Genomic DNA, 27,745 nt, shown 5'->3' with positions numbered 1-27,745 from the left:
AAACAAAAATTGTAAAAAGAAAGGGCCCCGCAGTCCCTAAAACCGCCACTTGCTATTGGTAGGCCTTCATTGTCTACCTTCTCAATGATGCTGGGGTACGAATGGCAAGCAATGATTGTCTTTATTAATCAATTTGAAAGAACTTTCTATGGGGAGTGACTTAATCAGAATTTCGCGTCAAAATGTTTAAATTATATAATGAAAGAAGAGTATTGAAATTTCATATCTGTCACGCCTTGTATTATTTTCTTTGTCGCTGCTATGCGAATGAAAAAACAAACAAGCAATAAAAGTTGCAGAAAATACTCTTAACATGACTGTGTCTATTACAACGTGCTTCTTTTGTCTATCCGCGAGAAAATAAGGACGCACTGGGAACTGCATGAATCAAAATGACAAGATTCTGATAAATAAGGGATCGTGAAGATACTACAAATTTGTAAGAAAGAAAATAACGTGTTTTGAAAGGAGTAGAGCGCAACATGGGAAGGGAAATTTGAACTTATGTTGCGGTGTGAAATGTGTTTGATCTGTATCAAAATTAGATATATTTTAAAAAAAATTGGAAATAGAAAGTTAATGTACTATGTCTTTAGAAGTTATGTTAGCACTCAAAAACAGCCATTATCAGCCAAATAATTAAACAACCATTACCGACCAAAATAAAAGGAAGAACATTTTTTAATATTGTAGCATAAATCAGTGCTTTTCAACCTTTTTGTATCCACGGCACAATTTTTCTTAAAAAAAATCACGAGGCACCCCATCAACAAACAATGTTTACAAATGAAACTCTGTGACGTGAATTCGCAATATATAGTTGTTTCCATCAATTAGTCTTGAATATGACTAGAATAAACACAGAGAAGCACTTTATAATAAAATAGAATATTTTTTCCCATTCTGTGTGAGATATGGGCCTGTTTTAGACCAATTAGGTGGAGTAACAGAATATTCCACGTCACAACAGACACTATCTAACGGCACACATGTGTGCAACGGAACAGTGGCTGCAAAACACTGGCTTAAATGCTCAAGAATAGATTATGGAAATGTCTTGTCACATAAGTATAGTGTTAGCAAAAAAGTTGAAAATGAAAAGACTGTTTCGGTTTCACAAAGATTCCACAAAGTTTAATGATTCTGAAAACCTGCAATGTAAAAATGTTTAAACATTTTTTCTTCATAAAACTCTAATGAAGGTTGTATTGGGTTTTAAATCATCTGATATGTGTATGAAACATAATTGTAACACCAGAAAGAAAATTATAATTAAGCCGCATAAATGACAATTTTCAAGTTATGAAATTTTTACAAATCAAGTTTTCATTCACAATATAAGACATGACATTTAAAAAGAATGGTTGCCACACTGTTGGGTGTGTTACAGAGGTCAAAGAAAACAACAGCGAGGTGAAGATAATTTTCTAACTGCGAAGCGCACGACAGGCAGCTCCAAGTTTCCTCCCTGTGAAAATATCATTTTCTCTCGTGTCTCTTTAAGTTTTCTAGACCTAGTTTTTCTTTTGTTGGGCCTTGTCGAAAGCAATAATAGCTAACATCAGGGTTGCAAAATAGCCCTGGCAACAAAACTATTTTCAATCATGGCATGATCTATGCCAAGATGTTAAAATAGAAATTTTGCTAATCAGTAGAAATTTGAACAGTGGGAATAATGGTTTATCCTTATACAAATACATATCAGGCTGCGTCTTTTCCATCATTTGGTCGTTCTTGCTTCAAAGGATCCTCTAAATGGGCTCTGCAATAACTTTTATTGCTTTTTCTGCTAAACAAAGGCACTGATGCCAACCTTACGTAAAAGAAATCTTGCAGACATAGAGCTCAGTTGCTTCTACAAACTTTGCCCAGAGAGACTTAAAACAACGGTTGTATTTGAAACGCAGGCAGATCTCTATGATGTGTGTTTAAAAATACCTATGTTGAAGAGTTGAACTGTCTGGCCTACAATGAGACAACTGTCTGGCCTACGACTGAGTATAAGTACCAATGCCACACGTTTCATAACAAATTTACGTCCTCTGAAAAATAAACAATAAAGCTACCATTTGCAGATGTATCAGATTTAAGTTTAAAGATCCTAAATAAGTTCAGAGCTATTGGCCTAATACAAACTCTTCTCGGGACGCCTAGTACCTAATATCAGAATTATCGTTCGAGACAATCAAATGACACTGAGACTAGCCATTAAATGAAAACACCCTAAATGTGATCTTGTCGGTATAATATTCTAATACGTAACCACGTAAAATATTCTAATAAACCCGCAATATTAACATTCTCAGACACGACATTGCCCACAATAATAATTCAAGGACATGAGCATGCTATTCTAAAGAAGTAAACTGTTTGGGATGATATTACTCCTTTCTTTGTTGACAAATTGCTCGATCAATTTCTACCAATCAAAACTTCCAAATCGCTTGATGACGTTGTCTTGGTGAGCAAGATCTTTTTGGACTTTCTTTCTCATATAGAAGATTGGACAATCTCGACTGTAAAATCAAAAAATAGCATTTGAAAATACAGTGCAAAACCTTGGACCAACTAGAGATATCGGTCCATATTAACCATGAAGCTTTATTCTAAAGGAGTTATCTTTAACTTAGATAAAGCAATGTTATGCTAATATCTATATGCCTTCGTTAATAAAGTGCGTAAATGTATTTGTTGTCAGTTGCTATTCAAATCAAAATATTAACGTTTTAGAACTTTATGCTTTGCAATTCTTTGAAATTCTTTGCAATCACTGTCACTATTTTTCAGCTTTTAACTTTGACGGATCAATCTGTTCAAATGATCTGAGGATAAAAATATCTTAACTGGTACACAAGAAACTTAATTCAGTATAAATAGAAAGAAAATAAATTTTTATAGAAAACCCTAAGTTTTGTTGTAAGATCAGCACTTGAATAACTATTTGAAAAGTATTATAGAATGTATCAGCAGAAGTTCTTTAACGAATAATTCTTTAAACGAATATTCTGGACAAGGATATTCTCCGTAAAAGGCAAAAAATTATTATCAACTCTGTTTCCTAATTCTCAACCCTTTGCGATATATGCGTATTATTCAACCCAGAAGAATGCCAGTAACAAAAATTTCAAAGATTTACAAATAAAATAGACTACTTAAAAAACAAATCATGAAATTAATGACAAATTTAAAAAATAGTCTCGAAAATGGACAAAAAATATTGACTCTTTCTCGAGTGTCCGTCAATGGAAACTTCTTTCACGGTGGGAAGATTGTACGAATTAAAAAAGGTCAAAGATCTGACTATGTGGGTGTGGCTGATTGGTTAATTCAGTGAGGGATCCCTAAATGCGTTACCAAAAAGTGTCTAATGCAGAAAGTGAGAGAAAAAGTCAAGGGAAATTGGATAAGTGGGGTATTAGCAAGCTAATACCCCACTTATTTTTTTATAAGAAACAAAGGTCGATGTTGAGTATTCCAGTTTCTTAATCTTCTGGAAATTTCAATACTCATTGTTTCCTAAGAGTTTCTTAATAATGATGTCATGAATGACGTTATGAAATGTTCGCAACCTTTTTTATCACGTCAAGAGATTCGCTCCCGTTCCGATGCTGTATTTAGATGTGGGAAGTATATTTTTATCCCCTGTGTTTTAAGTTCTAGGCCAACAGGGCAATTTTGTTCTTGGATTTTACAAAATTTCGTTGTTCTCAGTTTTATCACGATTTAATAGTTTCTTAATTGTTTTGCTTCGAGTACTGAAGTTTCTTAATTTTTTCTGACTGTCCAGTACTCGTTTCTTCTAGTCAGTTTCTTATAAAAAATGGGTGTATTAGAAAAAACTGGGAGATCAGAAACGTGAAAAAAACTATATTTATTATTCAAGAGTTCAGAGCCAAGATTATTTGAAAGTTGAGACGAACTATGTTGTACCTTGTACAGAGAACGTCCTCGTGTAAACTTCCTTGGCACCGCTGGCACTGGGTCCAGAGCCGATTGAACTTCTCCTCCAGGGAACTCAACTGTGACATTTCCTTTTGAAAAATTTCCGATTCCCTCGAAGCACAGTGTTTGCAAACAGCAGAGTCTTGGGCTAAGAAAATATTGTTTTATCGAAAAAAGCTTAAGATTCATATCACTTCTGTTTGTCGACGGAATATAAGCAAGGAAGTTGGGATTAAACTTTACGGCATAGGGTAGTGATTAGAGTTGTGAAAAATTGAAAAGAACTTTATTCGTTAATTCAAGAAGTTGATTCAATTTAAAGGAAAATTATTATCTGATGATACGGCATATAATTTATAATAATTTATTACTTGGATATCAAAACTCAAAGCGCCTTTCGATATTTTCAGGCGGAAAAGACTGTTAATAAGATGCTGCTAGTATTCCTTAAGGCTTCAAAAGCCTCTGGTAAAACCACATGGGAAAAAGACGTGACATGTTATGACCAATATCACCATAGGTAACTATAACCATGTGTATTTATAAAGCTAAGCTAAAAGCTAAACTAAAAACTAAGCTAAAACTAAGCTAAATACGAAGCTAAGATGAAAGCTAAGATTAAAGCTAAGATGAACACTAAGCTAAAAGCCAAGCTAAAAGCCAAGCTAAAAGCTAAGCTAAACGCTAAGCTAAAAGCTAAGCTAAAAGCCAAGCTAAAACTAAGCAAAATACGAACCTAAGATGAAAGCTAAGATTAAAGCTAAGATGAACACTAAGCTAAAAGCCAAGCTAAAAGCCAAGCTAAAAGCTAAGCTAAACGCTAAGCTAAAAGCCAAGCTAAAAGCTAAGCTAAAAGCCAAGCTAAAACTAAGCAAAATACGAACCTAAGATGAAAGCTAAGATGAACACTAAGCTAAAAGCCAAGCTAAAAGCCAGGCTAAAACTAAGCAAAATACGAACCTAAGATGAAAGCTAAGATGAACACTAAGCTAAACTAAAAAGTTTACCTACGTCAAAGTATAAAGAGTGTGAAAACGAAAGGAAGAACCAAAGAAGGGCACTCACCATCTTTAGGAAGTACTGACTTACACCCAATGCAAGTCGCCATTTTCTTAGTGAATTTCGTTAGTCCCCCTATGGAGGAGGTTATTACCGTCTTCACCCGAGTGTGTTCACCCTCTAAATGAAACAAGGACATAATCTGTTGTATTTTCGATATTCAAAATATGGTTTAATGGAAATATGAAAACATTCAATTTAATGCGACATAATTTAGCAAAGCGAGTAAAAGCTGATCAAATGTACTGTATCGTTTTCCATTTAGATCCAATCAAATACTTACAATCTAGTAACTTTCTGAAAAAATGTTCACTTGAACGGTTGAAAATAGGTTCAGTAAGTTCATTAAGTTTATGAAAAGTTCATTAAGAAAGTTACAATTTGATGCAATTGCAAATAAAAAAACGAAGCTTTTAAAGGCAAACCAGTAAATACTTTATTGGTCCTGAGAGGCTCCAGTTTCAGGATTAAGATATTTTTAAAATCCACTCCAAAACAACATACAATATAAATTAAGTATAAACACAGTTTCAAAACAAAACTTATAACAAATTGTATGAAGGAGAACTTCTGAATGAGAAATTCTCTAAAGTGGAGACATCTAGTGGCAGATCCAGATTGGTATGAATTATATTTTTTAGCATTTCTTGCTGTAATTTAAGGTTTAAAAAATTAATTTGTCTAGCGTTTTAGAATTTATTTATAAAGGCTTTAGTGCTCTTTAAGTGTATTTTTTATTTTTCTTTTATTTTGTTTTGTCTACTCCGCAGCAAATCAGCCAACTCGAATATCTTATTCTCTGTCTTATCTTGTCTACAACCAGAAAATATGCAAGAGGAACCCTGTTTCCTCTTTATCTGCATTGCACCTGTGGTCGGTGATTTATTTCATTAAAAATCTTTGACAAAAATGCAGAACAGATATTTGGCCTAAACTATAATGGATTCTGGCCTTGCACACGTGGTCTGTACATGATTGCAGAATTCGCAGCCCACGTGATATTTTGGAACCCTCAGAAAAAACCTGGATCCGTCACCGTAATCTTCTTCCAATTTCTTTGTGGTCTCAGAGTTTGCAAAATTGCTAATCACTTTCCACAACCCCTTAAACACAGCCACATGTGTTTATATGACAGAAGAAACAAATTCTTACTCATTAAGATGTCACATGCTTTGTTTTCACCAAGAATCGGCTCAAATATTCTCATCAGTGGATTCTGCAGTTGGTTTTCCAGGTAATATTTTGTATCGATTGGAATATTGTGCTCAAGCACATAGATTGGATCCTGTAAAAAGAAAAGGGCTTGTTTTATGAGGATCAATAAAGTTGAGGCTTTCCTCAAAGCTGAAAAAAGACCAAATGACACACTATCTTACAGCTTATCTCATATTGGCTTGCTGGACTGATAGTGTAAGAGACTGAAATAATGTATTAATCTTAGTTTTTGTATTAACCTTGCTTCATATTAACCTCGCTTTATATTAACCTCGCTTGGAATTAACCTCGTTTTGTTAGAGAGCAATGCAAGTGTTGGGAAGTTCGCCAAAAAAAGATAAAAGACTAGATTGTGAGTTGTTTTTTTTCGAAAAGCCTTCCTCTCGCTTGACAAAGAATGCAGTTTGGTGAAAGAAAGTAAAGGAAGAACCGCAGAGGACTAACAATAGCTGGTCAGTAAAACTATGGAGCTCTCTTGTCTTCATCCATTCCTTTGTTGTTAGGCTAACATTTCATAAACAGCCTATTCTCAAGTTCGAAACCCCGAGACAGATCACTGATAAGGGCTACTAGCACTACCTCATGAAACTACTATTAACAACGGGCTATGGCTCTTGGGTAAGTGCCCACTAGTCTCGTTATGATGTATTACAGCTGTCAATCATGCACGTGAAGCACAGTCATGTGATTCAATTGCAAACAAAGAATTCGAAGCTGTGTTTGCCCTTTCGCGATTATAGATGTGTTAAAACAAATTATTACCCCTTGCGGCCAATCTAAGGAATTGATAAGTCAGCGGGATGGTGTATGTCGAATTGCAATAAATGTTATTAAAGAATCTTGGTGGAAATGAGAGAGTTATTGTACAAACCTCAGCCTTTTCATATGCTTTGGCACCCTTAGCTCCAGCAATGATGACATAAGGAACACGGTCACCTAGCTTGGGTGCAGATCCAGCATCTCTCTTTCTCATCCTAAAACAAATTTATTAGACTGAGTAAACCATAATATAACATTAAAATCTAATCTAAGTAAGTTTCGAATTTAGATATCATTTCAAGTAATTCGTGTATGCAGAATTTTTTTTGCTATAAAGAAAAAATTGCAGCTTTTCTTGAGCTTTCACGCGAATCTGCTCTTAATTTTAACTTAAATCTTTGTTTTACAATTTTTCTTCAAACCTCTATATCATTAAAGCAAAAATAGATCTTTAGCGTTTAATGACAAGTTTCTTACCACTTGGTTAGCAGCATTAAAGATAATCGACAGATACTTAAGGAGCTTATGCAATATTTCAATCAGAAATTGACCAATCAATGAGCGCGACTCCACTCACACGATCATTAATTGGCTAAAGGCTAAAATGATTGACAGATGTTAAGGTAGTATTGGCATAGCGATGAGCACTAAATCAAAAGGCCTTTTACCGCTCTGCCAGTTCCGAATGTGCCTGTTTTCCTGAATACTCTTCGCCTGTTTTTGTCAGCTCCTTTGTAATGACAAGCTGTGAAATGTCAATTCTATTACAAAGCAGGTCCGATATAACTTGCTTCGTGTAGTTGACTGCACCATCTGGATCCCTGTGAATAAAACAGTCACGTGTATGCCTCTGTATATAACAGAATTCTTCTCTTTAAGCAAGGATCATAAAGGATCCCTCACTAATTCTTTGGACTTTTTACTATGAAATCTCTCAGGCGGTTTTGTATAAAGTACAATAAACTGCCTACAAAGCTCTAGGTTTACTGAGAATTATCATATTGCTGGATTTTAGAAAAATTCTTCAAAATGATTTGATATCATGTAAACTTTCTGATCTCTTACATCAAACTCTAATACTGAAAAGATCTTAATGCAATAGATAAACTATGCCGAATAAGAAAGGCCCACGGAAGCCAATTGGTGCCATACAAAGTGTGTTTAAATGCGTACGAAGTATATTTAACTGTACCACAGTAAATTTGATTGTATACAAACAGCTGCAAACCTGTAAGACCTCCCGTGAAAAATAAACCCTTTTACCTGGGCCCCAAAAGTCATAACTGATTTTCTACTACATAGCTTTACGAAAGAAAGTTGAAGATGCAAACACAACAATTATAAATGGATAGTTGTTTAGGTAATGATTAACAGGAATTCAAGATGTAATTATATTACTAAACATGGAATTGTCTGAAGAATAAGCATACCTATCGATAAGCAACTTTTGTAGACAGGTGCTGATTAAACTAGATACCAAAGGGCTGTTATCTCTCCTAACCTGAAAAAGATACATTAAAATAAGAATATATGAGGAGTTTGTTATTCCTCAACATATATTCGGTGTCGTAATGGACCTATCAGAAAGAAATCTGCAAATCCTGAATTTCGATGCAGGCCAAACAGAGGGAGCTTACAAAAGAGACGTTTGTACAAGATACAATCAAAGGTCTTGGAGATGTCAAGAGATATCACTTTGCTCTCAAAAAGGTTAGAAAAGAGATCTTTGTGCCAGACACGATCAAAGGTCTTGGAGATGTCAAGAGGTATCACTTTGCTCTCAAAAAGGTTAGAAAAGGAATCTTTGTGCCAGGCACCATCTAAGGTCTTGGAGATGTCAAGAGGTATCACTTTGCTCTCAAAAAGGTTAGAAAAGGAATCTTTGTGCCAGACACGATCAAAGGTCTTTGAATCTCTGCATAGAACTTTGCAATTGGCCTGTGATTTTCATTGATGTCCATATCTGTTTTTTTGAGAACAGGTGCCCATTCGCCCTTCTCCAACTCAATAGAGCATTTTTCTAGAACTATGTCGGTATTTTCACTGCCAAAAGTCCTGGAGCACTAAAATGAATTTTCAGAGGCATAATCATCCACCTCCCTCTCCCCCTAAGAACAATGTTGATTTGCTATAGAAAAAAGAAAAGGCTATGGCGTACGCTTTTTCTTGTGGCTTTTCGTATGATGTTTTCTATACTTCTAAAAAATTTTCGGGGGGAAAGGAGACAAAAGTATTAGCATTCGGGGAAACAAATAAAGCGCAAAGTGTTGGGTTTTCCAAGTTATTTTGGCAATGATTGTAGCTCTTGTATAATGATGAAAGCAATGGAGCTAGCAGCTCGGTATTTGTTATCAGGAACTAAGAGATTATTCCGTCGCTTCCATTGGCGTCCGATGACAAAGCTTCTTTAACAGTGTATTAAAACATAAGATAACTTGAATTCACAACTGACATTTAGGTTGCCCTAAAAAGCAATAGCGGATACGAACTCGAGTTTTTGGCATATAAGCAGCATGTAAGCTTATGAAACTGGTTTATGAAATCTTTGTCAAATGGCGTCAACAAATCTCCAATCTATGGATGCCAGTTTTCTCGTGCAAACATGGTTTCAGAATCGTTTTACTGTGAAGAAAGGCTGCATTCGGTTTGGCACAAGAGAATTGCAGAAAACCCGCGAATAAACGCCAATCTGCGGAAACCGCATTGATAATTCATCTCCTACAAGCGGATTCACAATGCTACTTACGGTTTCGATTCCTTTGCAGTCCATTTTGTCATGCTTGTCCGGACGCGTAAAGTAAAGACCCGCATACCTCTTCTTGCTGATAAGCAAATAGGGGAAATAGACCTAAGCAGAAAATTGATGGAATTTTAAGCATAAAAGAACTTTTACTAAAATTTTAAATATTAAAATTTTGCGAAAGTCTTTTTCGATAAGAAAGAGAGCCTGACAAACTAATGATGGATTACAAGTGAATGGCGTATGGAATAAACATTCTTCAAATTAGAGACAATAAATCAACACAAATACAAAAATTAGTTTACGCATTTGTTTGTAGAGCATTAGGTGTTAAACTCGGCGGAGCAAAACTTAGAACCGTCCTGTTCTATACACGTAAAGTGTATATAGCTCTGGCTACACGGCATCGAGCAGTATATATCAGACTCATGAACATTAATTTTCATAAAACTTACTATAAATACTTAATCTTTGAATTCACAAGTCCAATTAGCACGCTACGTTTAGAATTTTATCAACATTTCATCAATCAATTCACGAATAAAATTTTTTTAAGACAATTATTTTTCAAGAGCGTTGACGAATTTCATGTGGCCAACATAAAATTGTACCTTCTCGAACTCAAGTTTGATCGGCTGAACAAAATGACCAGAGATGTACTCGGCAGCCTCCCTTCCAATTTCCATGCTTTCTGCGACGGTGTCAAGACCGAAACGAACCATCACTGAGTCAGTATCCCCATAAATAACCTAAAACACACATGACCACAGTCAAGAAGTATGGCCACTGTCAAGTATCATACACAATTGGGATGGTCTTTATTCATCCCTACAACTTATGATACCTAGGCCTAATTATGTACACAAAGACAAAAACTTTGTTGATTAAGTGATTTCTGTTGATTCTTTTAACTAACAAGTATTCCAGTCTAGTTAGCTGAAGAACTTATGGTGGATAAAAATGATAGGAGAGTTAACAATAGTGCTTAATTCTGAGTTATTTCTGAGTTATATAGGCATGGCTGAACAAACTGCTAACAGAGATTGAGGATGCACTCGATAAATCCAAGGGTGGTTAGGAAGAAATTTTGATGACGAAATCTTGCGGAAGAACATGGAAGGCTACTTAGTGGTTTCAGTGACAAACCAAGAAACGAAGGAATGATGGATGGGGGCAAAGGTTGAAGAGAGAATTGGAAGAACAAATAAACAAAGGAAAAAAGAATGGAAATAATAGATGGATATTGAACGATTAAAGAAAGGATGGGAAAAAATTAAGAACAAGATTTTTTAAACTATGAAAGAGACTTAAAGGGTTGTTTCAAACTAAAATCACACGCTTGGAGTCATATGAACTTTTTTTGGGTATTCCAGATTTAAAGAAACTTTGTGAAGTTCAAAGTGACCTATGGAAAGTACTTAGATATTAAGTATGCATAGAGGCTATAGTTATGTATTTGAATATCATATACCTTTGCATCGTGTTTATATCCATTGGCAATGCAATACCGGTCCTCAACGAGCTGTTTGGTTCGCTCGATCATCTGTCTACCAAAAGCCGTCACACTCTGTAAAATAAATAGATGCTTTGCCATAGAAAATAATAATATATTAGATATAGAGAATTATGTTGTTAAATGAAAAGGTCAATAAAAGAATATTGAAATATAACAATCAATAAATGAACAACTAAGAAACAGTGAAGGAATTGAGAAACAACTGGCAAATGGAATGATAAATAAGCAAAGTTATAACTACATAAAATGGCAGATGTGTAAAGAAATATAGCAGTGCTATTCTCTTTCAGATAATTGATCAAAAAATTTTGTGATAGATGAAAGATGGACTACACAAAGTTTCAAAAATAATTTTTTGAAATAACGCTGACTTTAAATTCTAGTTTCCAAATTAAACTTAATTGTCATCTTATCTTGTGGCTTCAAGAATAGTTGGTAGGTCTATTGAGACTGTTGATGAAAGTGAATTTGGGAACAAATAGAAAGTTCTGTGACTACAAGGCTGGACAACTAGGAATCTGACATTAAGTGACACGTCTAAAAGTCTCGTCATCAGCCTTTAGAATCATGATTTTGCACTTTTCATGATTTAAAACTGGAAGACGACACAAATTTTCCAGATAAAACATTAACAATGGACGTTGGAACTTTGATGAAAATTATCAATTTTATTTAGTTATACTCCCATAAAAGATAGCTCAACTGAAATATTATTGAAAATAACTGTTTGCTGGTCTGTCACAAAGTGCTCGAAGCCGTGTAGGCACAGCTGTACATGTGAAACAACGTAGTAGCAACGGTCGGAGTAGCAACGTAGAACCGTCCTGTTTTATACACCAAATAACTTAAATGTTACATGGCTGCTGGTAAAAGATTGGTTGGGAGTAAAAATGTTTTTAATTGAAATATCAGCACTTTACAGGGATGGACAGGATGAGAGTTCGCAGTTAAGGGGCCTTCTTGCTTAAACGAGCTCGAGCAGTAACTTCAAGCTTTATATTTACAAATAGGCTGTTAGCACAGCTTTGGTTACATGACAATAAAATCTTAAAAACAGAGAGGTTAAAACTTATTGTAATTAAACAGAAGCAAAATTAAGACTTGCAATGCGTAGCAAACCTCAGAACCTTGTTTGGGATTTGGGAAACTTCTTTGATGACAACAACATGATAACTTAGTCAGCCATAAACAAACCACGAAGCTTGCAGATCAAGTTTATACTAACAATTTTTGACACGTTGGTATACGTTGGGTATACTCTCCCGCTGGTGTCTGCTATTGAAATGCCATGACTCCTCAAGAAGGGGTTCTGGAGTTAGAGTCTCAGGGCAGATTTCAGGGCTGTTTTTAATTGACTTTTGGGAAGTGCTTGTCAAAATTCCTTTCAAAGGCTTAACATATTTGCATATATATTTATCGAGGAAAAGCAGCCATAACGTCACCAGAAATAATTGGTTCCTTTTCGATAGCAGTAACATCTAATGCACATTCCATCAATTTTGAGTAATATATCACGTAAATTGTGTGTTACGAAGGTTGCTATCGAGTGTTTCATTGTGTAATTTCGAGTGCTTCATTATCCTTCGTGATTGGATCTCCACCTTTTCATATATCAAACGGCTTTCTAGTCCGCTAAGAATTTAACTAATATATAATTTCAATGAACTATGTGCAAATTTCTATGGCATCAAATGTGCAATTGAATTAAGGAACTATTAAGAAACTTTTAGCACTACAATTCAATCAAAAGAGGTCTGAAAAAGTAACTTTGAAGACTAGGCCTCGAGGTAGTTCCTTAAAAAATCAAAAGCGTGTAAGTCAGGTCTTGACATAACCTGATTCAGAGCTGCAAAAAGTATCGGAACATGGGAACAAGATTGCCAGAAAAATATTTTGCTTGGCAGAAAATTCTCAGCAAAACTTGATAAAAAACAGCTCTTTTTGCTCTTGACTTTTTCCCAACAGATATCTGCAGGTTGTATATTGCATAAAGAAAAGAGGTTTCACATTTTTAAAACTATTTTAAAAACTATAACTCATTTGTCAAATATCACAAAAAGTTGTATAACTTGGAAGCAACCTTCAGCTTCCTTGTTCGGGACCCTTTTAACAGATAAAGCTTCAGATAGAGGGACAAAAAACTATAAGTTCCTGTGTAAAAATTTATGTGTACTATTGGTATACAATACTTTCAGCTCACAGAAAACTTTTGTTCTGCTTCTCAGCTTCCCAGAAAGGAAAATATTTTTTGCAGCTCTGACCTGACCCTATGTACCCTTCAAGAGCACGATGCTTGACAGAATCTTTTAAAATAGCTGTTAGCGGGAACAGATTACGGACGATGGTTAAGAATTGAAATCCACAAACACTTGAATTCTTTTGATGTTGATTCGAGCAGTGATTAGTCGCCAGTAAACGAATCCATAAGTAGACGCGGGCCTTGGCAATTTTTTCAGACCAACTTCTCGTCCCAGCCGTTTTATGCAAATTAACCGAGCGGGTATCAAAAAAAGTAAACACCCTTGATACCTTTGACGCAATAATTAATATCCTTTTGCATGCAAGTCGTTTCCTAGGTTTCTTGCAATCTTTCCGGGCATTTGCAATTCAGCAATTCACTTCCCAGTTTTTCTTTTAAAGATTTCAAGTCGGAAAATGAACAGAACTCAAGGAAAATCTATATCTAGGTGTGAATCAGGAAAAAAATAAAAGGATTGACGGCACGTCTGATTGGTTCCTTGCTCTAACCAATCAGCAGTCGATAACACCGCACGTAGTTGAATAGCCCAAGTGATAAAACGACAGCAATTCATTTTGGCTTGAATAGATCGCCTGGTAATAACTTCAGAAACTGTTGTAATAATGACAAGAGAAATTGGAAATAACTAGATACTCACAGACGAAATCTCAAGGCATGGAAGTTTGCCCACTTGTGCCCCTGTGAAACCGTACACTGAGTTTGCACTTATCTTTAAGGCTAATTGCCTGCCATCCAAAACCTGATGAATGGTAAATGTATACGAAAATAGAAGTGAGTAATTATGACAAAGCATTAGAAACATCTTAAGGCCTTAACTATTATGCATATTCGGTTGGCATTCTAGCAAAGAGGGGACATGAAAATTGATACGTGAAAAGATTTTAAAGTTGGTTCAAAATCTGAAATTAATTGAATGAAATCAGTCTTTCCTGGGATCTAGAATTCAAATTTCAAAGACACGAGATTTCCAAATAAAACATTGCTTTTCCTTTTTCAAGGGACAGTAGAGCTCATCTACCTTTACTCAGAAATATTTGGTTATATCTATGGCTATCATAAATCTATGCACTAGGTTGAGGGTTATTGACAAAGGTGTGTCACCAAACAGAAAACTCATTGAAATCAAGTGAAATGCAAGAATCAGAGTTGTTGCATCCGGTCTTTAAATTGACAGAAACATGCTGCTGCTAGAACTTTGACCAGCTGATCCTGAATAAAAAGTCGGACAAACCTTCTTTTTGAACGGGTCGGTTTCTTTCTTCAGGTCAGCTTTGGCTCTGTAGAAAATGAAGAACGTGATAAAACACGGTACCATGACTCACTTCGAACCGTTTTAAAGGCAGTCTGTCCCTTCAACGATTGGCTAATATGAACAAACTCAACGGTGCGTGAATTTCACTCCCGTGAAAATAAAGTTGAGCACAATAGGGGAAAGTCTGCCTTTAATCAACTTAACCCGGTGCTATATTTGAGCTTGGTGCAGCCGGTAACTAAACCAATAAAACTTTTGAATACCTTTTAGAAACACTTAGAGGTTGGTGTGAAAAAATATCACAGCAATTTAAATGTGGTGTACTTATAAAGTTACTCGGCAGAGTTTAATGCAAAAATTGAAAACCTTTTCGGAATAAAAAAATTGGAGGTAAAGAAATGTCAGAAAAAATTCGTTCACTCGCTAAAATATAGTGACTTTTAAAAACTTCGTCACTCTTTCCCGAATAAATTTCAAATTTTTCGCCTTTCCCCAACCGAAATTTTAGGCATACAAAAAAATTTTAATTCAGTTTTTCAAATAAACAACATTATTCAAGTTTTCAATAAAGCCAAAAACTATAACAATACAATCGTTTTGTCTAAATAACTATCACTCGTACAACCCAGGTAAAAAACTAGGGGAAAGTACTAACAGGGTGATGAAAAATCGTGGTAAAATTATGTCAGGATATATTTAGCCTTTTGCAAAAAATTTAGTCACTTTTCCTCAATTTTGATTTAATGATAACGTAACTGCTGTCTTGACGCTTCAAACTTTTTTGTGAAAAAAATATTTTAAGAGACCAAACAGAAATAAATATATTTGTTTACATTAAAAAATTTTTCGTGACTTGTGGTCTCAGAGTCCAATATTCCCTCCAGGCTTAAAAAATTCTAGTTCTATAAATCGAACTGGTTTAAAATTTCAAACCCCTTTCTATCACGACTCACTTTTTTCTTGCTCCAAGAAGACTCTCTAAAATTTCCGGCAAAAGCCCTTTTCTCATTTTTGATTTAACAAAATAATTTCCACATGGTGTTATGATGTATTCATCTGCATTCATCCTAGAAAAAGACAAAATTATATTTAAACATTCATATATACACGATAACGATGATCGCCGTGGTTGGTGATTGGGGACAATCAAGCAATACATCCTTTAAATCCATGGCCAAAACATTCTCATTTGATTCTTCAACATTTAATATTTCATGTATACATAAAAACGACAACTGCCGTGGATGGGGATTGCGGTATTCAATCCATGGCCACAACATTCTCAACAATCCATGGCCTTCAACCCATGGTCTTCAATCTATGACCACAATAGCCCGAAAAAAGTTTTTATATATCATATAAATAACATTTGCGAAACGAATTCTATGACGATATAAGGTTTAAAAACTTAAAAATTCAAAGGGGTTTGATCGCAAAAATCACTTGGGGTGTGATATTACACCCTCATACAACTTTCACTGTCAAAACTCTTACAGAATTCAGAACTTTTTTTCCTTAGATAATCATCATGATGAGAGCTTGACAAGTTAAAATTTGTATCTCGGATGAATTTTCTGTCCTAAATCTGCAACGGGAATCAACACCGATTTCAATATGAGACATGAAAAAGGAGCCACATGGTTCTTATCTATACTGGCTGCGTTTACATGGGTATGACAGGATCCAGGCCTCAAAGTCCTTGCCTTTTGGATAAGATCCGAAAGCAACTCTGTTTGGAACCATAGCTCGAGTGGAAACAGTTCCGTACCTTTTTTCTCGTGGAAATGGAGCCCTACTGTCAACATGTCTGAATCTACATTAAAGAAAACAGTACAGAAGTTTTCAGTGGATTGATAAACAAATGTTTCCGGGAAAATTTTTTAAACTTTCAGCCCTTCAGCCATTGATGAACTCATAAGTGCTCTTCCTGCATGTTGTGCAAATCACGTAAGCATTAAGCTAGAAGTAGAGTGCTTACTCTTTGGCTGCTTGTGGTGATAGGAGTGTGGTGTAGCAGAGGTTATGAGCCATCATAATAGAGGGATACAGTGATGCGAAATCCAAGGTTGCGATTGGGACATCATAATACCTAAATAAACAGAGCTGTATTTTACTGATTGAATAAATGTAACATACACAAAATGGCAACATTGGTGTATGCTTACTTAGGAGATATATGTAGTTAATAATGCTGGCACGGAATATTTACTACGCAGGGGCTAAATGCAGGTGAGGCAAATTATGAAATTATCAACGAGTAGCGGTAAGTAAAGGCTTGGATGACTGAATATTGAATTCAAAGGTGAGATTGGGGAGAGGATGGGGGAAACACTAGAAAAAAGAACACAGAAGGGAGAGAATGAACGAGGGTTGAAAGCAGAAATGAAGTGAAGACGAAAATGAGGTACACTTGTGTGAGAAGGAAGAGAATGAAGAAAGGAAGGGAAAGAAAGGGGAAATTAGGGAATGAAGGGGGATTGAAGAGAAACGGGAAGGACTGGCACAAACAAGGAAAAAGGGAATCAATTTGGCAGAGAGCTGGATTGGGGTTTAGAAAAGAATTATGGAAGCATGGAGCAGTATTTCAAACAAGGGTATACCAGATTTTAAGCAAAATTATAATTTAAAGATTGAATGCTGGAAATTGAGAAGTGGAGACTTTTTTCACGTTCAGGTTAATCTTTTTAAGACAGCCACGTATTGCGAGGTTATAAAGGAAGAAGATTACACTAAACTCACCCTTTGCTTGGCTCGATTACAGTGGCTCCTTCGTACTCATCGCCAGCTTCAATCTTTTGTGCAGGGATAAGCAAATCTTGTTTATTAGTCTGCAGAACAAAACGTCCATATCACAAAAAAATACAATGAATTGCATTTGCAGTCAAATCTAGTCAGATGTTTTATCTTGGTCGTTGGAAAATAAAAAAAACTCGTTTACAAATTAATTGGCAAGAGTATGCATCTATTCTTAGAAGAAGTTAATGGACGAAGACGATCATCCCTTTTATCAGGATAAAATTCAATCAAAATAGATGAAAACAAAAATTTCGCGACTGAGAGCTTTAAGCGATTAAATTATTCAAAAACAAAAATCTTGATTACATAATCATTTAAGTGTAAGTGGAGACCGTTCAAATTGTCAAAACTCCAGCAACAGTGATTGATTTGGGGGCAAAGTCTTTAGTCAACTAAAGTTTTCTGTAAGAGGGCAGTGGGTCGATCGGGCAGTGTAGGGTCCACAATTTTTTAGACAAAAAAGCTATTTCACAAGGCTTCCAGATTTCGATAAATGGCGACATATATAAATTCCAGGGGATTCACTGACTCTGCTATCAGCCTCATCTAGATATTAGCCTCTATCTAGATTTCAGCCTTCAATTAGAGACTGAGTTCCTTCATTAGAAGCAAATTACCTTTCGTAAAAGCTGTGATACAACTTTGATCTGCTGCCCACGTGTTAACAGATAACTGAGCGGTACACCAGTGACCCTTGACATCTCCATGTAATTAATGATGCACATGAGCTTCTCTAGCAGTCTCAACGGGAGAATAGCATCCTTCATGCAGTAAATGGCCAGTCTTCTTCTGGTCTGCGAATTACCATGCTAAGCAGAGAAAATTTTACGGAACATATGTAAAAAAAGGCCATGATTCAGAGTGTCAAAAACGGTCTTAATGCAAAAGCATTCATATCACCATACATTTATGAAAAAACGATTATTACGTTGTACTTTAAAGCCTAGCCAAACGAATTTATTCGTTTAATTGACTTAATTGTTAAATACATCAAAGTAAGTTAAAAATAGAATTAATTGGGGTGCACAATTGTTTGTGAAAAAGAACAAAAGGAATTGATCATTGGAAACAAAGGATTCTTATAATTTTAAGGGCTTTTTTTATAACTTAAAGGAGGTTTTTATAATTCTAAGGGGTTTTTTATAATTTAAAGGGTTTTTTATAATTCTAAGAGTTTTTATAATTTTAAGGAGGTTTTATAATTTACAATTTTTGACTGCCAAAAATATGATTGCAAATATCTTTTGCAATTTTGAAGCTATTATCGTGTCAAAGAATCTAAAGAAATGAATTTAGACAAAAAAAAAATTTTTACGAACCTGTAAATCTGTAATGATCGAATGCTGCACATCTTCCTTCTGTTCTTGCAAAAAATGATAACTTACTGAATTCAAAGTGTACGAGCGAAGTTTGTAATCCCTTAGAAGGATATGCAAAAGATCAAATTGCACTCTCCCAGATATATTGATTGACTTATTCTCTCTTTTACCATATGCCCGTGACTGGAAAGTTGTTGTTGATACAACACTCCTTTCGTTAATCGTCCGTCCTAGAAGTGGAAATTTGCCAACTTTGAGAGTTATGGCTCTGTTTATCAAGTAAGGGATATCAAAATTGACAACATTGTAGCCAGTGATAATGTCAGGATCGACTTGTGTCACGAAATCTGACCACGCCTAGTAAGGGAAGAAATTAATCATTACTATCAAATAGGCAATTCGTATCTTATTGCATACAATAATATTTGATATATGCTTAATTAAGGTATATAAATAATGAACACAGCAGGGTTCGTTAACAGAGTTAGTTCATACTTGAAATAGTTTAAAGAGGGTGAAATGCGTGTGACACGCAAAAGGTGAATAGAAACTATTAAACCGACCCACTGGATTATATTCCTTACATTATCAGGATTATACCAAGCACTTTACCATAGCCTCTGACATAATCCTAGTACATCAATGCAAGTGTCACACTGAAATGTCATAATGAAATGTCATAAAACATGTCTCTTAATTTGCCAGGAATTTGGCCCTTTTATCCTCTATTACCTAAATTATGCAATGAATCACGAAAGGAACGAGATGATTCTATGCCGATTTATAAACAGCCACTGTAAGTAACAAACACATGGATCAACCGTTGGTAACATCTTAATCTGAACGTCAGATAGTCTATTACTGACTCATCATTGAAACACTACCTGTTAATGAAATTTTGGTAAATTGCTACTTCTTTAATTTTCTTATGGTTCAGTGGCGGATCCAGACTACCGCCATTCCCGCTCGAGCGGTAGTCAGATTATTAAAAAAATTATAGAAACAAGGATCATTTTCATGTTTATCCTACTACTTTAATTAAACCATGATTAATTATTGAAAATATTTGATCGCGCTGCAAACCAAGCCTTTCTTCCTAGGAACATGCCTGAAATTTCCACAGAGACAAAAATATTGTTTAATCCTTATCGCTATGGAAATTGTGTGCCAATTGCCGAGCCACATGTTTGCAAATAGAAGGCTAGCATGGGGGGATGATGAAATCATGGCTTGCTAGCTAGGGGGGTTGAGTCGGTGTAGAGCGGATTCGAGCTGCACTGAGCGGTAGTCAGCTTGCCTAAACCAATCAAATCGTCAGAAATCACTGCCAACCTGGGGGGATGCATACAATGAACAACCGAGTTGACTACCGCTCAGATGGGGGGTTGAAGTAGTACTGCCGCTCAACGCGGCTCAAACGTTACAGAAAGATGGGGGGATGCCTACATATTCTGCAAGTGGACAAACTGTAACTTCAAAGCCGATGTGACCCATTATTCTGTACAATACACAACTATTCGTAGGAATACATTTCAAAAGAATATTAAGACTCAAATATTTTAAAATTTAAGAAGGCATCAGGATTAAAAGTCAGGCCCACAATATTCGCCAAAAGTATGATTCTTTGTTTAACAAAAGTTGCTCTCAATAATTGCAAATTTTATCTAGCTTTTTAAACTTAGTAATTTTCAACAGGTCTGATTTTCATAAGTAATTGTCCGACTAAATGCGAGTTTTAGGCGACACTTCGAAATTCTGCCAAATGTATCTTTTTTTCTAATTCTATGGTGTTCCTCGTCTAAATGCCGTCAGTTTTTTTTAAAATATCCATCCTCAGAATATTGAATAAGATTATCTATTTCTTCTCAAGCTTGTTGTAAGGATACATGAAATTTCAGTAAAGCACCGCTTGTCTCTTGAAAATGGTCTACATAAGAAATTATAGAAAGCAATAATCATTTTAGAAAACCGGGCGTGACCAAGAAATGGGTGTGGTCTAAAGGGTGTGGTCAACCCTCTATCTCATTTCGGCGGTAGTCAGATTTTTGGCTGGATTCGCCACTGTGGTTCATATCAACAACACGATTAAAGTCAATTCTGTTACCTCAGTTCCCATGGTATTATGGTAAAAACTAATCAAAACTGGTTCTATTTGGGTTAAAACTGGTTAATAAAACAGTTAAACCCACAGTCTTTCACAAAGCTTTCAATTCTTTATGCCCAGTGGAGAAAAAGAACTGCCTGACTGTTTAGTCTACCAAATAAGACTCTGGTAAAACATTGATTGATCAATATATTTCATAAGAAAACCAGTAAAATTCCCTACCTGTAGTAAATCTTTTTCGTTATCAAAAGACAAAATCTGACATCCAACTATAGTGGCACAAGTATTGAGGGTGAATACATTTCTTATAAAGGGATCTTTGTCTCCTTGTCTGATAACCATATTTGCAATTTGGATAACAGGATCTTTCTCTGGCTCTGGGAAAATTCCTTTTCGACCTGCACATTCAATGTCAAAGCTGAGTATCCTTAGTGGTGCTACTGTGTCCCAGTCACCTGAAATAAAAGTTGGTGAGTAAAAATTGAACCATTAGACAAATGAGAAGGGGACAATTCAAACACAATCAAAAGGTGTGGGGAATCAAGGAACCAGAGCAACCACAAAACCTTCTATTCTACTTTAAAGGCAATCAACAAAGATTAACAAGAGTTAAGCCATTTTTCAATCAAGAATTGACCAATCAGTAAGAGTGTTTCCACTTACAGGCTCATTGATTGGTTAATATTGATTGCCAGATTGCTTAAGCCACTTTTATACCTGCAGATTGTTTATGATGACACAATAACTTTGATGCCTGGCAGGACAGTAAAGGCAGCACTGGAAATATGAAAGATTTGTTCTGCTGAAATCAAGGCATGGAAACAGGGTGCAATGACCACTCAGATATTTCGGCAGTTGTCTTTAAATTGGTTGAACCAAGCTTGCCACTGAGTAAAACTCTACCACAAATATTTACAAGAAGCATTGTGGAGAGACCCGTGATGCAAGTGGCAGAATTATATGTGGCATAAAACAATAGATACTCAAAACTTCAACAAAACTCACAATCTACATATGGTGAAAGAAAGGTTAATACATGCTCAAGAAAGAAAGAACAACATTTCAAGTGAAAAAGAATAAAACAGAAATTGGTAATCAATTCAATAAAAAGTTATGTTACCTTCTGGTTCATGACTGATCAGTTTATCTACAGCAACATCAACTTCAATTTGACAATGAGATGTTGGGGTCAGGCCACCTCTGCTTGTAGATTTTGAAGCCTCCCTTATCCTGTAGGACTTTGGTGGCAATTCAATCCAATTGCACCCAACAATATTTGAATCAACCATGAACCGAACCTTTTTGAATGAACAAAAGTGCATATGCGTGAACTTAAGAAAATGCGGGATTGGATTGGGGGTAGTGGTGCTTAGTGAAAATAACAAGTAGGGTATCAGAAATAAAGTAAGGAAAAACACTAGGTAAAGTTTATTCAAAATCTACTTCTCTTGGAAGTTTTGACTGACTGGCAAGAATAGGAAACAAATCCAAAAAATTGCTTTTGCCAAAAAATTGCCAAAAACTTGAATCAAAATAAGGTTTAGCAAAATTTGGCTAAAGATAAAAAGTTCATTTACCAAGAAAATTTAGATTTTAATTTCTCCATTCCCTTAACAAAAGTATCATGACAGTTTCAAATTTAATCATGAATCCGTTGTTAGAGAAATTTTTTTACAAAATTCAAAGGCAGTTTTCATTAAAACTTTCTTAACAATTTCCTCAAATGTTTTCTTGAAGCTTTTTTGGGCATTGATAGATCTATTTGTCAAAAATCTATCTTATCCATATGTAAGCAAACTTAATGGGGGTTTTTTCTCTAAAAATGAACTGAGTTTCGAATAGTGTCTAGAAATCATTTTTCCTCACAATAATGAAAAAGAGTTGTAATCAAATTTCTATTTTAGATGCACGAAGATGATGCATGAAGACTACCGCGTTTCAGCATAGGAAAAAATTTGAAAACAAGAAGCATAAAATTTTTTTCACAGTCAAAAAAGCAAGAGCCCTTGCAATACCAATGGCTGAACTTTCCAACCTATCCGATTTGTATCAAAACTGGTTTGTGCCATTATCCAACATTGCAACATTAGCTAAAATGTTACCAAACTTGAGGCATATTTTATAATGGATCAGTGGCATCTCCATGCAGATACTTTTAAAACTGATAGTAAACATGCTGTATTTCTCTTTATTTGAAAGTATTTGTGTCTCAAGAAGCAGTTTGTAAAAAAATATCATGTTCTATTGGCCCATTCAAACTGAGTCCAAAGTCACCCAACTTTGCTGTTCTTTGCTTGTTTGACATCAGTTGATTTGTGTAATGCTTGTAGCGCAGGGGTTTCTTATTCTAACAAAAATGACGACATACAAAAAGTGCAGAACTTTTGCAACATTTTGATGTCTTGGTTCACATTGTGAGGGTTCTAAAAAATTATCACCACTCTGTTAAAGAGACATTACCACCTTCCTAAAATTTGCATTGGTTTGAGAGAGTAATCGATCTTAGAACTTTCTGGATACTTTTGTGAGGGGATTGTACTCTCCTAATGCTTTACCCTTGATACAGCTTTCCCTTTCAAGAGTATCCTCCTAACAAGTGAAAAGGATCAAGAAAAAATACAAAATAAATTGCACAAGAGTTTTGTACATACCTCAAAATCAATATTGCTTTCGAATGTTGCATATGATCTAAGTCCATAGGGTGGACAGTTGAATCCAGCTTCAAGAATCCTCTTTGCTGGTGAAATGAGTTTTTGCAAAGAAACATAGATTTTCAAGTATGGGATTTTTGTATTGTTATGAAATCCATAAATGCTCTCTTTCTCTGTTAGCTCAACTGCAACAATAGCCTAGCAAAAAAGAAGAAGAAATTGATCATTTTTACAATAGTCAATTAAAGTCTATAAGCACTTTCTGTTGGATCAGCCAAAGTAAAGAGCCTATTAGAGAGATAACAAAAGCTGCTGCTATGAAAATAGTGTTGAAAAGCTGCAATCAAAAAAAGCATTTAACTGTGACATTAGTTGCTTACAAAACAAATGATGCACTTAAAAGAGCTAGACGGATTATGGTTGTGTATTTCTTTAACATTGAGTATGTAAGATTGCCTGGCCTTTCATGAAGAAATAATAGAAATACTTAGGCCTATGGGAAGTGCCCAGTCATGCTAAACTTGCTGTCTCTTTAATGTAGTGTAATTTGTTGGCAAAACACATTTTTATGAGAGATCAGTAAATATTCCAAATGAGTTTATGAGGTCACTAGGGAAAAACAGGGTAATCTCCTGCAAAAAACATTAAGATTGTTAGCTGCATTTAGGTATAGATTTCTAATAGTGGTCAGTCCAAAAGTACTCAGCTAAAAAACCTTGCAAAATCAATATACCTTAGCTAAAAACAAGGGCAAGGTTGAAAAGCACCAAGCCTTTGGAAGGTCCCTTGACATGAAAAGACAATTAAATTAGAAATGCATACCATATTTCCTCTAAAGAACGCCGCAGCATTCATGATAAACTCAAAATTTTGGATGTGGTGTTCAATAGAGGGTGGCATTTATCAGAGGGAGGCGAAAAATGACAAGAAAAATGCAATGAAAAAAGATAAAAACAGATTTTAAACAATGTTTTCATTTCCCAAAAACACCTAATAAAGATGGTAAGAAAATTTTTCTAAAGTTCACAAAAGATGCGTTCATGTTATGGAAATGTCAAGGAATGTCAATATCCTTGTCTTTGTCAAAGTTGTCGTCACTATGACATAATAACTTTCATAGCTTTCCAAAAGTGGTGTGTTTTCTAATGAACGTCGCTTTTCAAGATGCAGCGTTCAATGGAGGGTGGCGTTTATCAGAGGGGGGCATTTTTTTCCAAATGGTAGTGGGGCATGGGGCTGAAGGTGGGGCGTTCAATAGAGGGTGGTTTAAAAGAGGGAGGCATTCATTAGAGGAAATACTGTATAGGCTGAAGTTTATACAAAAGTGAATAATGAGAACTGAGATTCAAGGTTGAAGTAAATGTGCATTAATATATAGCAGTTGTATCTAGCATATGTCAGAATTATGGTCTTCTGCAAGAAAAGATTACAAAAAATCCAATACAGTTGTGTATCTTTATTGAAAAGGAGTTGACTAAAAATTCAATAAAATGGAATAATTGAAATTTTCCTATTTTTACCAAGCAGCAATTTCTGTCAGTTGTAATTTTATTAAGTATTACAGAAAAGGAAAGAATTGGGAATTATACCTGGGAAACATTATCCTTATTCGACCTCATATCTGATAGAACTATATTATTAAGATTACTTTGGAACAATCCACAGTGTTCTGAGACAAATCCTTTTGGAGCAGGTATAAAGAAATATGGAACAAATCCATGGACATGGCATAGCACACTGTTTCCATTGTTGGTAACACCATACATTCGCATGATGGGTTTTGGGCCATCTCTCAAACCTGGCATCCCATTCAGATGTGAACCTGAATAAGATAAAATAAAAAAGTTTTGCTCTGTATATACTTGGTCCTGAAGGCAGATATAAAATGGCGCAAACAGTAAAAAGGTTTTGTAATATTTTTACCCATAAACTATCAACACTTTAAAAAACATTTAACATCTAAAACTTAGTTATCTTGGTATTTCAATGATTGTGAAAAGAATCAGTAACATACTAAAAAAGGGTTCCAAGGGGTAAAATTATTTTAAACACTGTTATATGTAGATGAAAAGAGGGTAAGGGAACCTATGGAAGGAGAATTATCACTAACCACTGGTAAACTTTTAGGTGCTCAAACAGCCTGCATCGGGGTGCATATGTGCGCAAAAACCATTCAAAATCGCTAGGTGCGTCAGCGGATTCAAAATTTCCATTATATAATTTCATAGCTCTAGGCTTAGGTGTACCCTGAGCGCTACCATGTCTGCATCTTGACTGTGCCATAGCCATGCTCTGCACACTTATTTCATAGGAAATGTTGTCATAAACTCTATTTTGTTGCTTTCAGTTTGTTGTTTTGTTGTAATTCATGTTAGTATTGTTGTTAATAAGATTTGTAGGATTGTATCTGGTTGAGTTTTTTATTATTATTATTAAAATTGGATTATGGTTATGGTATAAATAAAATAAACAATGATTCCATCAAAACATAATTTTGAAAACAATTCTTAACAATTTGTACATCTCTTTCATCTTGAAGTCAAACTTTTGGTCTGGATGTCATTCTTTAAATCTTCAAAGCTCGTTAAACCAAGAAAAGCAGATTGATTCACAAGCAGTATTTTTAAAAGTTAGAAAGGGTCACATAGCGTCCCAGTATCAGGACATGGGAAAAAGTTCTGTTGGATGGTTACAAAAAAATACTTTTTGAAACACCATAAAAAGTATCTCACCAACATAGTTGTCTATCTCGAATTGCTGGAAAACCAAACTGTCTTTCGATGGATCTATTGTTGGGGGAGCAGGGCGACACCATCTGTTTTTGTTTTGTGCAACAATGTCACTAATTCCAGCAACACTTTCTTGGCTGTCATACTTCTGACTTTGTTGACTAGGTTCTGATTCTGATTCTATCACTTCAAATAAAGCGAGTTCTTCTTCAAAACTCCCTGGTATATCATCAAAGTCTTCAACTCTACCCTTCTTGCTAGCTGGACCACCAAACGAACGTTTGCCTCTCTTGTCAGCAGACATTTTTTCTGTGGGCTTTTGCAATCAGCTTAGCCCTGGACTTTCAGGTCTCGTCGACAAAATTTAGGCCAGTTTCACTATTGTATAGTTAGTAAGCTCTTTGAAACTCTAGATTGGAACACAACACGGGAATGTAAAGGAACAAATTTATATCCCCTATAATTAATCTTACATGTGCATTTGTCTCAATGTATTTTGCCTCAATGCTTTTTCCCGACCATGCACAGTGAGTATCGCTTCCCTTTCCCGCGCAAACGCAAATTGGGACTGGGTCTAGTGTTTTGATGATGACACTCAATCCTACTTAACTTCTCGAATAATTTCCAGTGGCGGTAATTGCAGGGTTGTGGGCAAGCGGTTTTGCTAAATTGTGTCGGTTTTGTCGGTAAAATTATGTCGTTTGTCGGCAAAATTGCTTGCTTTTGTGGGTATTGCCCCCACCTGAAAAATTAATTTCGGCCACTGATAATTTCCATGGTTTGCAGTCAGAAAGAAAATAATCTTTTTATTCTTTTGCCTTTTAGAAGAAATTCTTATACATTCCACGCTGTAATATTTTGCAAATTTGATTCACAATACACTCTACAAATACAATTTTTTGAAAATATGTAGGATGGTACAATGTACGCTGTCAAATATGTCTTTGGTTTTCAAGTACATTCGTTGCCCCTAACCTGATTTTCATTTCTTTTATTTTCTACTATAAGAGCTCGAGTCAGTACATTTCTGCCAAAAATATATCTTTGGTTTTCAAGTACTTTTCTGCCCACTGCGGTGAGAAGCAACTGTGGACGAGACCCCTCCTCCAGAGGCTACTAACACAACAAGGATCTCAAGTTGCCATATGATAGAATTGACACTGTTTACGTCATTTTTAAGTACAATTTCATCTTCATGTTAGGCAGGCGTCCCTTATTCAATCGTTACAAACGATCAACAATAGACGCAAAAGTAATTCACTGAAAACAAGTTTTTAAATTCCCTACAAAAAACGTTAAGCTAAGGACAGTGCGAAAAGAATCCATGTTATGTGATTCAAATACAAATTCGATCCACAATAACGTCGAGAAATCTACGTACAAATATTTTGGTGCATTCGATT

General features: G+C 35.4%; 1 protein-coding gene across 1 annotated transcript; it reads right to left on the bottom strand.

The window, feature by feature from the left end:
* Positions 1 to 158: 158 nt before the first annotated feature.
* On the bottom strand, positions 159 to 27,659 carry LOC135695142 (DNA polymerase delta catalytic subunit). The gene is made up of 22 exons (XM_065214126.2): positions 26,346 to 27,659; positions 25,203 to 25,435; positions 23,614 to 23,811; positions 22,083 to 22,260; positions 21,185 to 21,417; positions 18,859 to 19,215; positions 18,157 to 18,348; positions 17,483 to 17,571; positions 16,722 to 16,832; positions 15,697 to 15,810; positions 14,723 to 14,768; positions 14,129 to 14,230; positions 11,187 to 11,282; positions 10,327 to 10,464; positions 9,722 to 9,823; positions 8,406 to 8,476; positions 7,644 to 7,796; positions 7,088 to 7,190; positions 6,154 to 6,286; positions 5,008 to 5,121; positions 3,931 to 4,090; positions 159 to 2,516 (listed from the first exon to the last, which is right to left on the bottom strand). Exons 1-22 carry the CDS (start codon positions 26,644 to 26,646, stop codon positions 2,420 to 2,422), a joined length of 3,321 nt encoding a protein of 1,106 aa, XP_065070198.2. The 5' UTR covers positions 26,647 to 27,659; the 3' UTR covers positions 159 to 2,419.
* Between the last annotated feature and the right edge of the window lie 86 nt (positions 27,660 to 27,745).

Source organism: Rhopilema esculentum, chromosome 8 (genome assembly GCF_057945365.1).
Source record: "Rhopilema esculentum isolate cy_ngs chromosome 8, ASM5794536v1, whole genome shotgun sequence".
NCBI lineage: Eukaryota > Metazoa > Cnidaria > Scyphozoa > Rhizostomeae > Rhizostomatidae > Rhopilema > Rhopilema esculentum.
This window is presented reverse-complemented; position numbering and strand designations above follow the sequence as displayed.